The sequence below is a fragment of the Microtus oregoni genome, unplaced genomic scaffold, assembly GCF_018167655.1.
Source record: "Microtus oregoni isolate MIOR12 unplaced genomic scaffold, Mior012 000165F_ref0000029, whole genome shotgun sequence".
NCBI lineage: Eukaryota > Metazoa > Chordata > Mammalia > Rodentia > Cricetidae > Microtus > Microtus oregoni.
Window position 1 is genome coordinate 575,375 of NW_024544820.1, and position 17,610 is coordinate 592,984.

At 36.8% G+C, this 17,610-nt stretch overlaps 1 protein-coding gene across 1 annotated transcript in view; it reads left to right on the forward strand.

The window, feature by feature from the left end:
• Positions 1-595: 595 nt before the first annotated feature.
• Positions 596-17,610, forward strand: part of LOC121445200 (heat shock factor protein 3-like) — a 46,821-nt gene continuing 29,806 nt past the window's right edge. Inside the window, exons 1-2 of the mRNA XM_041647210.1 lie at positions 596-691; positions 9,517-9,625. Coding sequence (XP_041503144.1) covers positions 596-691; positions 9,517-9,625 — 205 coding nt within the window. The remainder of the gene's footprint in view (positions 692-9,516; positions 9,626-17,610) is intronic.

Genomic DNA, 17,610 nt, shown 5'->3' on the forward strand with positions numbered 1-17,610 from the left:
CTACAAAGCATTGCCTTTGCAATATCATTAAGTTCGTTGCTAAGCTATACGCAGCATTAAGCTAATTCAGTGCTCACTTAGTACCATTCCACACCGTTTGGTTACCAGGTCATGACTGTACATAGTGAGGGTTTCTATTCCTTTAAAGGTGATGATATAAATTATGTAATATAATATCCAGAATTCTCCTAGCCGCAAGTACCTAACCTGCTAGGAACAAAGATGGAGCTTGCAAAAGCGCTTACGTAGCACGTACAGCCACGAGAGCAGTGGAGAAAACACCGAAGGTGGTGCCCCCTACTGTTTTTGCTCATGGTTTATTTTTCCTCACACTACAAAGGTTTTCCTCTACCGGAAGTTCCTTAGTAGTCACGTGCCAGAAGACGCTGAAAACACGGTACTACAGCTAGCCAATGAGACGTCTCCCCTGGGAATTAAGGTCCGCCCCCAAGGAAAGTTCCGACGACGGGTATTCCGCTTTTTGCCGTGCTGCTCGACCTGAAGTGAAATTGCTCTCAGTAACGGTAGCTCAGGTTTTCGCTGCTGCGTAGTTTTCCAGAGCTGACATTTCTCTGAGGTACTGACACCCTGAAACATGGAACAATTCTGCAAGACAGTTCCTACCTTTCTCACCAAACTGTGGGTAATAGTCGACGACGCCGTCTTGGATCATGTGATTCGCTGGAGCAAGGTAAAAGACTATATGGGAAGAAGCATGGGTGTAAATAGAAGAATGTAGCTTTGGAAAGAGTCTTTTCAGAGTGCGGCAAAATTTTAGACAGGGTGAAGGATAGAGGCACAGGACGTTTTCACGAGCCCCTACAGCCGCTTGGTGGACACTGAGTTTCATAAGAAGATGATTAAGCTTTACTTCAGCCAGTGCTGTGATTCCTGGCAAAAGCTACACTCATTTTCTATCATTTTTCATCTTCATAATCACTAAACACTTGTTATATGAGTAAAAATTTACTCAGAATTTTATTGCTTTGCCATAAAAATATGCATAGCACATACTCCAACTTTCCCACCAAGCGTACCTAAACTGGCTGTTCCAGGGCTAGCTACTGTCACCGTTTCTGAGAGAATTTGTGATACGCCTTATTTTATCACTGGGGCCTTGCTAGCCTTTCATTGTGTGAACTGGGTGAATTATAAATGCACCCTTTTCACTGAGATTTTGATTTACATTTAGCTTCTAATCACTCTGGCTAGGAATAAAATCTGGTAGAATCTGTTAAAAGCAGATTGTGACTAGTTCTCTAAAGCATCGTGTCCATTTGTTTTTAAAAGAAGGTCTCACTCTATAGCCCAGGTTGGTCTTGGTTCATGATTATCTTGCCTCAGTCCTGCTCAGTACTGGTAATACAGGAATGTACTACCACACTCAGCCAAGGTAAAACTTTTTTATTAATAAAATTTCCAACACAAATATAAAGTGGTATAATAAATTCCCAAGTACCACAGCTCACTTCAAATAGTGGTCAATTCATAGACACTCTTATTTCATAAACAGCTCTTACTCATAATTCATTTGAGAAAATAGTGTGTATCATCTTTAATTTATAACTTCTTCATAAATATATATTTAAAACAAAAGAAATATAAATTTAAAACAAAAGAAATACTGAAGTAAATATTTTATATTTAAAGAAATTAGAGCTGGGATGCAGGTCGGTGGTACTTATATGAAAGGCTCTGGGCGCATCACCAAAAACCACAAAAATAGTGATAATATCTTATTAATTAATTAAATTGTTTAATTTATTCCAAGAGTTTAGAATCAATCTTTGTATCGCACTGAGCCTTACTGCGGGATTTTCATGATTAAGAAATCATTCAAAGCTCACAGGTGCTGTTTCCATGGAATATATGCTTCTCATTGCTGTGATTAGAGTCTTTATATCTGGGTAGGACTATGGACTGCTTCCTTCCCTTGGCAAATTACATAGTACTTTCTTGTATTATGGAAGTCAGACTAAAAGAAGGAGGTTTTCAGGTTCGATTCAGCTCAAATATTCTGAGTCTTGTGTCCTAAATGTCTGTGGTTGTCAGCAGTAGGGGTGTATCTTCAACCTCTGCGAGGCAATCAAAAGCAACAGCAATAACTATATTCTTTTGAGAGCCACTTGGATTTCTCCTAACGACAACTTTGAAAGCGGGTTTCCCATGCCTGGTGCTAGAGTATTGCTAGATAGTCTCTGGCTTTGGGGGAAGACTATCATTCCAAGTGACATAATTTCAATTAAACTATTTGTATATATATATATATATATATATATATATATATATATATATACAACATAATACACTTATACGCATTATCTAATTTTAAGTAATCACAAAATAGTTTAGTTCCTCATGGCCTTTTCAGACATATTTAGTGTTTCTTTTTGTCCTCCCACCATCTCTTGTGCTGTCCTTAATTTTCCTCTCCAGAATCAAGATTCACTGCTTCCCCCCGTTTTTCCTTTCATAGCACCCATATCCTACTATTCCTTTCCCTCGAGCTCCACGCTGTCTACCCCACCCACGCCCACAGGTCCTTTTTTACTTTCTTAGTATTTGTGGTTACCAGAAGTGATATACTCACATATACTTGAAGTTAAGAACTAAGCACCACAAATAAAAAACATTCAGCATTTATCTGTCTGGGTCTGGATTACCTCACTTAGTGTACTCTTTTAATTCCACATATTAACCTGAAAATTTCATGAATCCATTTTTCTTTGTAGCTGAATAATGAATATTTGCTCCCCATTTCTGCCATTCATCCCTCAAGTGAAGGACATTTTAGTTATTTCCTTTTCCTAGTTATTGTGAGTAGTGAGCCATGAAGGTGGCTGAGCAAGTGTCTGCTGGAGTAGTGAGATGTCTAGGCCTTTGGCAGATGTGGAACAGCGGTATAACTGGGTTGTAAGGTAACTTTTTCTTTTAAAAGAGTTTGAAGATTCTCTCCACTGATTTGAGAGTGACTGCAGCAGTTTTCAATCCCATCAGTAGTGAATGATGTGTGACCCCCCCCACACACACATTCTAATCAGCATTTGTTGTCAGTGATTTTCTTGATCTTAACCGTTCTGACTTGGTAAAGTGAAATCTCCTTCACCAAAGTTTTATAAGGAAAAAGCAAATGAAAAACAGAAGTCAAAACCACTAACGCTCTCAAACAGAAAAGCAAAGAAGTTAAAATATGGTAATTATCAGAGGTTAGAGGTTAGTACAGCAAAATAATGTCATTAAAAAATGTCACAGTATTTTGTGTATCATGCTCTTTAATTAAGCAAAAATGTACTCTTACACGCAATGGTACAAACCAGAATATTTGCTTGTTTATGTATAGAACGGAAACTCTTTTTTGAATATTGAAAATATATAAAACTTGTTTGTGACAGTGATTTTATCAGGCCATTGCACATTGGACCAGAAAAACATTTATGGATTTTGAAGATTTTATATATATATATATATATATATATATATATATATATATATATATATATATACTGTAATTCTTCAATTAGGATAGTGGACGCTTGAGCAGTGATATTTTTTAATCTATTGTACTTTATTTTTTGAATTATATGTATGTGATCTGTGTGTGTGTGTGCCTGTATGTCTGTGTATGTCTGTGTACCATGTGAATATGAGTTGAGTTCCCATGGAGGCCAGAAGAAGGTTTCAGTCCCCTGAAACAGGAATTGCAGGTGGTCATAACTGCCTGATGTGGATGCTGAGAAACATACTTGGATTCTCTTCAAGAAACAGTACCTGCTCTTAACTGCTGAGCTGGTTTCTAGCTCCAAATATTATTTTTGATAATGGATATAGAAGTATGAAACAGAAAAAAATGAGACTTCTCCTACATCCTAGCAACACTGAGTTAGAATCAGTTTTTAAATAACAGTTTTACTAAGACGTGTTGTTCATTTCACTCAAAGAATGTAATTCAAAGTTTTTCAAACATGTTTTTAAAGTGGTACATTTACCACCACAATTTAAGAACATTTTTATCTTGTGTAAATTATCAATCTATGTTCGTTCAGTCAGTGCCCAATGTGGAATCATGTTTAAATGCAAGTCACCCTGTTTCACTAACACTTGGATTCAGTTCCAAATCTCAGTTGCTTGCACAGTGTCCTATGAGAACATTCAGAAGATATCTTTTCTAACAGCAAACCCATTTCAGTGCTGGAGCAATTCTTATTAACTGTGCTGTGTGAGAATGCCTTTTGTGGAAGTATTAGCCTTTCCTGTATACTCAACATATGTGATTGTTTGAATGAGAGACCCCCCCATAGGCTGGAGTATTTGACATATGTGATTGTTTGAATGAGAGACCCCCCCATAGGCTGGAGTATTTGAACATTTGGTTTTCAGGTGGTGTCACTGTTGGCAACAGTTTAGGAGACTCAGCATTCCTGGAGGAAGTATGTCATTAGAGACAGGCTTGGAGGTTTTATAATCTTACCCACTTCCAATTCTCTCACATTCTCTGTGAACCATGCTTATGGTTGAGGGTGTTATCTCTTTGCATCCTGCTCCAGCTTCTATGCCTCCCTGCCCTGATGGTCTCTCTTAGGCCCTAATAAATTCTCCCTTTTGTAAGTTATCTTGGTCATAGTGCTTTATCACAGTCACTGAAAAGAAACACCCATACCCACATCCACACATAAACTAATATTTCTTGATATATGTTGACATATATAGAATGTACTGATATATAAATATGTATTAATAGTTTACATTGTGCTAATAAAATAGCACTATAGACTACTAAATACATATATATATTCATATATGTGTGTATCTCATTTTTTTGATTCAGTAGTCCATATTGCTATGTTATTACCTTTAATTCTAACATTGTTATAGCTCACATATTCGTGAGAAAATTCCCCAGTAAAGAAAGCAGTGTCTCCAGATGTGTGTTCACTCAGTGAAATTAGCTATTGTACTTGCAGTTCATTTTTTCTTATCTGAAAAGATCAATTCTATCCATCATGTATAAGTTATAAGTCTAATCTTGTAGCACAATGAATAAAAGCCTAGGGACAGAAATTGGGGTTCAACCTGAAGATTAGAAAAGCAAAACAGCCAGCCACTGGCTCTTGCCTCTACCTCAATCTGAAATGGTGATCCTGCCTCCAGGAATCTCAGAATGAGACTGTGTGAATCTTGTCTCCTCCTGTCTTATATTCCTCTCTAGTGCTGAGATTAAAGGCATGCACCACTATGGCCCTGTTTCTGTGGCAAACTAGTGTGGCTACTAGGATTAAAGGTGTGTGTCACCACTGCCTGGACTATAAGGCTGATCAGTGTGGTTGTTTTACTTTCTGAACTTCAGGCAAGCCTTATTTAATACAAATAAAATATCACTACCTCAGCTAGTTATTAAATTACTGGGCAAGATGATAATGAGCCCAAAGTCCTTTTTGTAGTATCAGACTTAAAGATTAGTAGGTTTGTCTGCCAAGTTGCACTTTTATCATTTTTAGAAAACCACAGTGCCCATCTATTCTGTAGATGATATTTAGTATGGTGTTATCAGCCTCCTGATTAGATTCTATTTTCTCCTCTTCTGTAGAAAAGAAATTAGTATGAATGTTTTCTCTTTTGATTTTAGTTCTGATAACACAATGCAAATAATTATTTTCTAATTTTTCCAATGCTAGGAATCAAACTTAGGGCCTTGTGCTGCTGGTCAAACCCCTGCCACTGAGCTAATCTCCAGACACCCCTGTTTTTGTTCAGTAGGATCTTACTGTACAGAGACATTGCTCTTAAACTTGTGATCCTCCCCCAATTCTCCTCCTGAATGCTAAATTACGTGTGTGATAATACTCCAAGCCAATTACCTGTTTCCTATTTGAATTATTTTTAAGTTATCATACAAAGCAATGGGTCTAATTATGATATTTCATCCACGTGTCATTATAATTTATTCTTATTTACCCCCTCTCTTATTGCCCTACCCCATTTCCCAAGCCTCCTCTTGCTGGTCCCTTCCCCACTCCTGTTCAATGTCACCGTGATCTTTCTAATATGTATGTTATTTTCAGTACTCACTATTTTATTCTCAAAAATCTAAAGATGGTTAATATTCAGAAGGATGCCTATGTGTTTGTCTTTGGATTCACCTTCTTATTTAGCTTCTCTGGAAACATGAATTATAAGCTCAATGTCCTTTATTTATGGCTAGAAACCAAATATGAGTGAGTGCATCCCATGTTCCTCCTTTTGGGTCTGGCTTACCTCACTCAGGATAGTGTTTTCTATTTCCATCCATTTGTATGCAAAATTCAAGAAGTGCACGTACTGGCTTTGTGGGAGCCTAGGCAGTTTAGATGCTCACCTTACTAGACCTGGATAGAGGTGGGCGGTCCTTGGACTTCCCACAGGTCAGGGAACCCTGATTGCTCTTCCAGCAGATGAGGGAGGGGGACTTGATTGGGGGAGGAAAAAGGGAGGCGGTGGCGGGGAAGAGGCAGAAATCCTTAATAAATAAATAAATTTAAAAAAAATCCAAAGATGGAGCCAAATAAACAATGTGGTTAACTTGAGACATACATCACTACATTTTCTTTCATTTCATTATGTATCATTATCAAGCCTCTAATTATTAAGAAACCTTTCATCCAGTTTATAGTTAATATTCTTCTCTATGACATTTTAAACTTTTTGACTCCTTTTAATTGGGTTATTTTTTTGTATCTCCTCAGAGGGTTGATCAAAAAATAGAATAATATGATATTTTGAAGATATTTTCTGACATTCTTTATTAATCTCTGAAGACCAGTCCGTTCTTTGAAAAGCTAAGGTGGTATGGGTTCTGGTTTTACAATAAGTTAGTTTATGAATAGTTTTGAGAAGCAAAAGCAACTAAAGATAACCCCATCCTTCTAAAATGCACATACCTTTCATTATAGTGACTCGGGGACTCCACTAATTACTAGAATAGAATGAATTAAAATCCTGGGCTCCAGGGCCAGAGAAATGATTCAGTGGGTAAAAGTACTTGCTACACAAGCAGAGGACCTAAGTTCAGATCCCAAAATTCATGTGAAATATGTGTCTGGTGTGTGTGTGTGTGTGTGTGTGTGTGTGTGTGTGTGTGTGTGTGTGTGTGTGTGTGTCTGTGTGTGTGTGTCTCTGTGTGTGTGTCTCTGTGTGTGTGTGTCTGTGTGTGTGTGCCTGTGTGTGTCTCTGTATTTGTTGAAGACAGGAGAATCACCGGAGATTTCTGGCAGCCTGTCTAGTACCAGGTTCATTAAGAAACCTTGAGTCAAAGGAGTAGATAGAGAAATCAAGTAAGTCACTTAATGTCCTCCCCTGGGTTCCAGAAGAACATGAATGTGTATACAGGAACATGCACCTTTGAACATACATATACACCACACACACACAATCTTGGTAGTTTGGAGGGATTATAAGGAGCCATGTAACCTCTAAAGAACTAAAATATCTGTGGAATCCTATGGGTAAATAATAGATGAGCAGGGCCTATTTTCTTATTCTTAGGTGAAGTAGGGAATCAAGTTTTAAAAACCCTGACATTAAAGCTAGTTCATTCTTCTAATTTCATTTAAGTTTAAATTTCTAATTTAAGAGAATGAGCAGCATATAAGAATATTATCAAAAACAATATTATCACCTTTGTCTACTTTAAAATACTTTTTGTTGCAGTCTACTTTATAGAAAGCAAGTAGTTATAATGCTATCCGCTGATAACTGTTTTCTTCAGTTTATGCAATAATATTGTTTTGTATGTTTAAATATCATTTGCGAGGAGCACTGATGCTAGGGGTTGAATTTAGGTGTCTGTCGTTGATCTATATAATTATCATTATCACATATCTCTGTCATTTATTATGCCTTTTGAAATTTTGCCTTTTTCATTTGAAATATATCATTATGATTAATGTAGCATGTCTAATAAAAACTCAGAGACAGAAATTGGGGTTCAACCTGAAAGTCAGAAAGAGAAAACAACCAGCCAGTGAATCTTACCTGGAAATCCTGCTTCCAAGAATCTCAGATTGCGACTGTGTGCAAGAGCTGTCTCCTCCTGTTTTATATTCCTCTCTAGTACTGGGATTGAAGGGATGCACTACTATCGTCCAGTCTCTGTGGCAAACTAGTGTGGACATTGGGATTAAAGGTGTGTGTCACCACTATCTGGTCTGTAAGACAGTTCAGCTGTTTTTTTTCTGATTCTCAGTAAAGCTTTATCTACTAAAATACAAATGGGATATCACTACATTTCCCATTTGTTTCTAAAATAAAAAGAAGGCTGTAACTAATATAAGAAAAACTATGAACAGTAAGTACAATGACTATATACAATAAATACAGCAAAGAAGTGCATCAACAATGTCTAGTCTATTTGCATTGACAAATTCAGAGAAAATACTCCAAATGTATGCTATCTTGGTGAGTCCAAAGTCATGTACTTATTTTATTTTCTGTCGTAACCTGCTTTCTGCATCAGATAAACAAGGAAAACTATATCTATCTAGTCTTCAACTCCCCCAGAGACCCAAGAAGGAGATATTATTAACTGAGTAAGCAGAAAGTGCAAGCAAGTGACTTCCAAACAATGTGAGAGATGACAGAAACAGCTGGCTGCCTGGACAGTCATCCAAAGTTCCTGGATTTTGTCAAGTTGACAACTAACACTAAACATTACAATTAGCTAATTATTTTATTTTTTTCCTTTTTGGTTTTTACAAACAGGATTTCTCTGTGTAATAGTCCTGGCTGTCCTAAACTCAATTTGTAGATTGGGCTGGCCTCGAGATCACAGAGATGCACCTGCCTCTGCCTCTCAATTTCTGAGATTAAAGGCATGGGCCACCACGTGCAGCTGGACTAATTCTTTGAATTACTGTCTGTGGAGAGTCTCCAAGTCTGTGGAGAGAAAGTTTCCTTGTATAATCTAGACTGAAATTAAACCCTCAGTCTTCTTGCTTTTGCTTTCCAAATGCTGGGATTACAGATATGCTAAACCATATCTGATTTTGCCTGTTTATGTTTAATTTGTGAGATTTGAGGACACATGCTTTCATGATCAATCCATTGCATTTTGCTTGATAGTACTTCTTTCTTTCTTTTGGTTTGTTGAGACAGAGTTTCTCTGTAGCTTTGGGGCCTATCCTGGAACTAGCTCTTGTAGACCAGGTTGGCCTTGAACTCACAGAGATCCACGCGCCTCTGCCTTCCAAGTGCCTGGATTAAAGGTGTGTGCCACCACCGCCTGGCCTCATGGTATGTCTTTTGCTAATATTCTGTATCTTTATGATATATTTTCCTCCATGATAAAGGATTGAAACCAGAGTCTTGTGCGTGATATGAACATACTCAACTAATGAGCTATACTTCCAGTGTGAAGAATTATTTAATTTGGACTTTAAATTTTCACAAGTTGGGGAATCAAGTGACATTATTTTGAATTATTGCTTGAGTGAAACCTTATTTTTTTCTATAAATGACTATGTTTTGGTTTTCCTTTATTACAAGGATGGTCAGAGCTTTGAGATTATGAATGAAGAAAACTTTTCTAATGAAATACTACCAAAATACTTCAAGCATAACAAAATAGCCAGCTTTATTCGACAACTCAACATGTGTAAGTATGATTTAATTGTACAATTATTAACTTTTATCACAAAAATATCTATTTTATTGTCAATGAATAATTAGAAGTCCAAGTTGAGTGAAAGCTCTTACTGCAGTATATTGTTTAAAGTCTGCATAGCCTTTCTTATTGACTGAAGTTCTTCCTTAGTTACTTTTCTATTGATATGATAAAGCACCAAGACCAAGGCAACTTTTAAAAGAAAGCACGGAATTTGGCCTTATAATTCTAGGGAGTAAGAGCGCAGGGCAGCAAGCAGGAAAACATAGCACTGGAGCAGTAGCTGAGAGCATACATCTTGAAACACAGCCACAAGCTCAAAGCCTATCCCAGTGGCACACTTCTTCCCAAAAGGCCACATCTGCTAACCTGTTTTACCAACTAGAGACCAAATATTAAAATATATGTGCTTATGGTGGCCATTATCCTTTGAACCACTAAAGATTTCAAACATAAAATTTCCTTTCTGGAAAGATCTGATTTAAAATTTTGAGTTCAGAATCATGCAGCTGACTGGGACCAAAGATTTATCTAATTTAATCTTCCTGTGCCGGTGCTAAAGAATGGGGACTAAAGGGATTAAGTATGCTTGATCCAGATTGTACAGCTAGGTAATTCGTTCCTTCATTAAATATACTTTAGTTCTCCCATTTCTAATCTTTAAAATTCTGAAAGTATTACATAGTACAAATGATAATTATACTGTGCCATAGGCCTGATTTTTTAACGTAAATTTTTGTTTTGCTAATATGGAGAAATTCTAAATACAAAAGGTACAGACAAATAATGTTTGTATATGAAAACAATAGTGTTTTTGTCTTCATTATTTTTAATGTAGAGTTTTATAAATATTTAAAATGTGTTATTTTATGTCATATCATCATTAAGGTTATTTTCATTTTTGACACTTTAAAAAGTTATTTCTGTTTTTATTTCTCTCAGATTTTCTTAATAAACCTCTATTATAGTAAAAATTGTGTACTATTGTTACAAAATACTTTTAAAATAATATCAAATTTCTTTTTGGTAGTAAAACTTCGCTGAGGGACTGACTTAATGTTTACATTGTTATTGCTAGTCCTTCCTGACTTTGTCACAATTAGGACAAAAGCTTCCAGGGCTATACTGAATCCACTTTGTAATTAGCCAGTGACTTCCTCTTCGGGACATTCATTGATCAATCACCGCCTACTTTCAAGGCCTAAATGAGAGAAGTAGTATACAATGTGGTGCTCTAAATTAGCCAGGGTAAACAAGTGCAGAAACTTGGTATTTCTTTTTTTTTTTTTTTTTTTTTTTTTTTTTTGGTTTTTCAAGACAGGGTTTCTCTGTGGCTTTGGAGCCTGTCCTGGAACTAGCTCTGTAGACCAGGCTGGTCTCGAACTCACAGAGATCCGCCTGCCTCTGCCTCCCGAGTGCTGGGATTAAAGGCGTGCGCCACCATCGCCCGGCCTGGTATTTCTTAATAGCACACGCTATTTCACTTGACATATTTAACATGGACCAACCACAGCTGTAAGCATAGCAAGAAGTAAAGATGAAGATTTCTTTTTAACTCTAAAATTAATACATGCAGTTATTTTCCCCTATTTTTCTCCTCGTTGTTCAACATTACGACAATAATATTTAACCAATCTTACTTTAACTACAGATATAATTTATTTTCACACTTACTGAGAAAAGAAAACTATTCTTTTAAGTCTTTTTATTTTCATTAGCTCGTGCAGTTTCTCTACCCTCACTCTCTCCAATGCATATTTTAAAAAATCAAAATTGACGAATACTCATAGGGGGAACATGTAGTATTTTGCTTTCAGAGCCTGAATTACCTCATTAATAATAATATTTTCCAGTTCTACTTATTTTTCTGCAGACTTTATTTTTTTATGTCTGAGTAAAATTTCATTATGTACATATCATGTTTTTTTTGTCCATTCATGTGTTGATAGAAATCTACGTTGAATTTATTTCCTTGCTTTTATGAACAGAGTGTCAATAAATAAAATATGTATTTACCCAGGAATGCTGAATTAAGTGCTAAATATGTTTTTTCATGATATCCTGTTGATTTTAATATCTGCATGATTTGTGGTAATTTTTTATTGATTTTTATTGAGCTCTACATTTTTCTCTGCTCCCCTACCTGCCTCTCCCCTCCCCACTTCAATCCTCCCCCAGGGTCCCCATGCTCCCAATTTACTCAGGAGATCCTGTGTTTTTCTACTTCCCATGTAGATTAGATCTATATAAGTTTCTCTTAGTGTCCTCATTGTTTTCTAAGTTCTCTGGGATTGTGGTTTGTAGGCTGGTTTTCTTTGCTTTAACAACCAACTATGAGTGAGTACATGTGATAATTGTATTTTTGGGTCCGGGTTACCTCACTCAAAATGATGTTTTCTATCTTCATCCATTTTCCTGCAAAATTCAAGATGTCATTTTTTTCTGCTGTATAGTACTCCCCTGTGTAAATATACCACATTTTCCTTATCTATTCTTTGGTGGAGGGGCATTTAGGTTATTTCCAGGTTCTGGCTATAACAAACAATGCTGCTCTGAACATAGTTGAGCACATGTCCTTGTGGCATGATTGAGCATCCTTTGGATATATACCCCAAAGTGGTATTATTGGATCTTGAGGAAGGTTGTTTCCTAATTTTCTGAGAAATCACCATACTCATATCTGAAGGGGTTGTACCAGCTTGCATTCCCACCAGCAGAAGAAAAAGAATATTCTCTGATCAAATTGAAGCAATATTAATATATAGGTATAAACAGAAATATTTAGATGATAGTAGTTTGATAATATGACCACGTAGCAAAATGACAATAGAGTTTTCCCATAGGGACAGTGACCTCCCCAAACATGAACTGCTGACTAGGTTTATGCTGGCATGACTTTCCTCCTATGGAAATGATCTCAAATTTCCAGGTTGTTTGCTCATATAATAGTCATGCATAACTAAGCACATTTTGTTTTACATGTCAGTTTTGTAAGATGCAGAGTTCAGGCCTGGGTTAAAGTGATTCATGCCTTTTCTCCTCCAGCAACCTGATAACACCTCCTGGAACTGTGAAAGCTAGCCCATAGAGAGAAAATGTCCTGGTCAGAGACTGCTTTTCCTATGTTCTACAACCACAGTGTGTGGTTTCTTCAGCAGCAGGGTCTTCACATCTAGTTATGGTGGGCAGCCAAGATCGATGACAATAGTCTGTGTTGTTTGGGGGGGCACTGGTTCTCCAAGACCAATAATTCATAGGAAAGGAAACTATGCTGGGTCTTAAGGTCTTCATTTAATAATCCATGTTTTCTGGCAGCAGCATTGTCCACTCATGAAGGGTAACTCTGTTTATATTCTTTTACAAAATAATGTTTTTAATTAGCTTTCAAATTGTTGGGGTTTTATAAGGCTTCATACATATGTAGATTTGGCTGACCTTCCCTCCACTCCCTCTTTTTCCCCATCTCTACCCCTATTCCCACTTAAGTCTTTAACCCTCAGCTTCACCCTAACATTTTTTTAGAACTTATGTGTTCAGGCTGTAGCCTCTTATTACATTTTTCATTTTTATGCAGGATCATAGTTTCCATATAGTTTTTCCATATACATTTTATGTTGCTTGATCCTTCCCCCATCCCATTTTCTCAATTTCTCCATGCCACTTTTTTCTTAGAATATTTTTGCCTCCAATATTCTCCTTTACTTTCATTTTCCCTATATTTTACTAAGCTGGGATCCACATATGAGGATCTGTGGTATTTCTCTTTCTGAGACTGAATGATTTCACGCAGTAGAATGCAGTCCAGTCTTCCCCATTCACCTGCAAGTTTTGTTTTATTTTTCTTTGTAGTGGAGAAATTCTATTGTGTGTGTATATATATATATATATATATTGTGTTATTTTTTACCCATTCATCAGTTGATGGACACCTAGCTTGATTCCATATACATTTCCTAATTAATAATTAAAAATAAATTATTATAATTAAAATAGCAGTGAAGATAGTTGTATAAGTATCCTGGTAGTAAGGTACAGAGTATTTCAGTATATACCCAGTAGTGATATAGCTGAATCATATGGTAAATCTAATTTTAGAGTTTTTGTTTTTAGTTTTTATTCTTCTCTCATACAATACATCCTGACCACAGTTTCACCTCCATCCTTCCTCCCAGTTTCCCTCCTCCACCTCCCCTCTCCCCTAGAGTCACTTCTTCTCCATTTCTCTTCAGAAAAGAGCAGGCCTCCCAGGGATATTAACTGAACATGGCATGTCAAGATGCAATTATACTAGGCACATACCCTCATATCAAGGCTGGATGAGGCAACCCAGTAGTAGGAAAGGGTCTTATGAACAGGCAAAAGTCAGAGACATCTCCCACTTCCGCTTCTAGGAGTCCCACAAGATCACCAAGCTACACATATATACAGAGGACCTAGCACAAACCCATGCAGGTACTGTGATTGTCGCTTCAGTCTCTGTGAGCCCCTGACTTTATTTATTTTTGAGAAATCATCAGCCAGATTTTCAAAGTGGCTACAGTAGTTTCCACCACACTCCCAACAACAGTGGATAAGTTCTCCCTTTCCACCACATCCACATGATCACTTATTGTTATTGCTGATGATGGCCATTCTGTCTGTCTGATGAGACAGAAACTTAAAATCATTTTAATTCTCATTTCTCTGATAGCTAAGGATGTTGAATACTTTAAAAGTGTTTATTGGGCATTTTATTTCTTTTTTTAATTTTTAAAACTATTTTGAAATTATAATTACATCATTTCCCCCTTCCTTTTCCTCCCTTCAAACTTTCCTAGACTCAGCCTCTCTTTCTTTCAAATTTATGGCCTCTTTTTTGCATTAATTGTTATATACATATATGTTTCTACATATATTCCTAAATAACTGCTCAGTCTATATGTTATATTTATAACATTCATATCCATAATTCAATATATAAAACATATATATGAATATATGTGTATTCGGATATATTTCTTCAGGGCTAATTATGTGCTATTGGATAATCAACTGACATGTTCTTCCCTGGCAGTGAGTATCTCTCCTGTTCTCAACACTCTTTGGTTGTCTGTAGTTCTTTGTGTAGGCTTGAAGCTTTTGGGGCTTTCCTCCATCTACATTAGAAAGTCTATTGTTGCTAACCTTATTTAGCTCAACTTTGAGTGGTAATGTAGCTGACAATATGGGAGTAGTTTCCGACATTACGAGGAAACACAATCTTCACAGAAAATTCTGGGTTTTTTTTTCTAATTTTTCCACAGTATTTCTGCCACTTTTCTCTAATGTTCTCTGAGACTTGGGTTCAAGAGTGTTTTACAGATATGTCAGTTAGGAATGCTCTCCATAAGTCTGTTTTTTGATTGGTTGTGGTTTTCCATAATGGTTTCCAGCTGTTGCAAAGAGAAGTTCCCTTGATGAGGAGTGGTAACTACACTTTTCTGAGGGAATAAGGACAAACATTTAGAATGCAATTAGGAATTATTTTGGTTTAGTAGAGTGGTGATTATTGGTTTTCCTTCAAGATCCATGACTTCACTAGCTCTGGTTAGTTTGCTATATTTCCAGTAGCAGGCACAATTTTCCTCTTGTTGAGAGGGTTTTTTGTCCACTTAGAAAGCTGTTGGTTAGTGCCGAGATATGCATGACACTACTGTACCCATAGAGTTAACATGCCATTCTGTTTTTTTTAATAATTAATAGATATCATAGCTGGATACAACTATTGGCTGCTTCCCTGTTTTAGAAGCTTCCATCTCACCTTCTGGTACAATGGAAGCCAGTCCTCAGACCTCTCTTAGGCATTCGGGTTAGTTGCAACTCAAAGCTCTCTGGGCCTGAAGTTCATGGGGTATTCAGAAATAGAGAATTATCTTCCACAGATAGGAGATGACCAAGTGCAATAGTAATAGCCTGTAACATTTTGGAAGCCTCTGGACAACCCTCAAAAACAACTCAAAAGAGAGCTCCTCAAGTCTGACGTTAGGGTTTTTTTTTTTTTTTTTTTTGACAGAAGGGTTTTGGCTCTTGGAGAGAACATATTCAGCCCAGAGATTAGCATTTATTATAGACTTTCAAAAGGTACATAGCCAATTAATAGGAAAATGACTGCAAGCTAAGAACAGTCCCTGGGCCACACTTTGTGTAGGATTGCCATACGCTCTCTTTTATCAATGACTTTCTTAATCATACTTTATTCACATCAAATGCTTTCCTCCCCCAAATGCTTTTCTCTTCCTAGTATCTGTTCATCAGAGTTGTTTTTCTGCCATGCCCAGCCTCACTCCATGAATGGACTTGACTGAGCTAGTAGAATAATAAAGACAAGCAGGTAGACACACAAACTCAGACAGAAATGCTGGTATCAGGTTATCTGAGCTCTCAGATGGAGGGACTGCAGTACCACAGAAACTCAGCAACAGACAAAGAAAAAGAGTAGAAGGGAAAAATGTAAATAGAAATGACCAAAGAATGGTAGCACATCAAGAAACACTGCCTGAAGATACAATCAAAACAGAAAGGAAGAGAAATGCAGATGACCTAAAACAATGCCAGGACTTGAGAGGCCAGGGAATAAAGATGCCCTTGGCCTCAAAGATAGCCCTAAAGAAAAGCAAGAAATCAAACAAAAAAGAAAGAGATTGAGGTTGCTGGAAAATTGGCCTAACAGTCGTTAAGCACTGACTGTTCATCTAGACAATCCATATTTGGTTCCTTGCATCGACAGGGTGGCTGATAACTGTTTCTAATCCCAGTTTCAGGGGATTCTGACTTCCTCTTCTGGCATCCTTGGGCACTGCACATACATGGAAGATAAGCCTACATGTGAACAAGATACTCATACACAAAATTAAAAATAAACAAATCTTTATGAAAAAAGAGGAAGAGAAGAAAAACAAGGAGAAAAAAGAAGAGAAGGGGAGAAAAAAGAAAAGAGAGTGGGAGGAAAGAATAGAAAGAAAGGGAGGTTGGAGGAAGAGAGAGAGCAGGACAGGACAAAGCTAGTTCACAAAATTGAAGTTACATTATAGGTAAGTATTAAAAGTGAAGGCAGGCAAAGTGATGTGGTTCAGTGAATAAAACTAATTGCCCCAAAGCCTGATGACCTGAGTTTAGTTCCTGGAACCCACATGGTAGAAAGCGAGAACTTCTGCCAGCAATCTTCTGACCTCCACATATATAATATGGAATACATGAACATACATGATAAATAAACATAAAACATTAAGACAGTAATGGAAAGACAACTGGGCAGGTTCACAACATCTATTTCTAAGTGGTCACTCACTTGACTATACATGCAAAATCCGTCTGTGCTCACTGGTCTTGGCTCAGGTCAAGATTTTTCTGTATGTTCTCACTTGCATGGATGTAGATGCAGAGCCTGTCTCTATGTGGTCACCCTCCTCGGCAAATATTAAGATTCTCTCTATGAAGATAGTTGCATAATCACATATGTAGAGTCTGATATATGTCGTCACTCATGTAGGTTCATATTTGAATTCTTTCTACCTGCATTCATATACAAGTATTTTTATTCTTGCTATGAATTAATTTTCAACATAGACAACACTGGCTGTCTTCATTTTGTCGGTTTTACTCTAAATACACTTGACATCACCATCTAGACATAATTAATTGTTGTCTCCTATATGTTCCCAAGTACTAGTATTTAACTTTGTTGTACTGTAGTAACTGAATGCATTTATATTTCCTACTCTGTTATCTTTCTTACAAGCAAGAATCTCATCTTATTGACTTGTAAATACTCCACATAACTTGGCAAACCAGCTATGTTTGATTAAATGATGTTCATTAAATGTTTGCAAATGGATACTTGATAAGAATATTTAAAGTTATAGCTTTAAATGCCCAGAGAGCATGTTAACTTCCTTGTAAGTATATTCCAAATGGAAAGGAATTGTATCTTTCTTGTAAAAATGTGGTATTTTGATGAG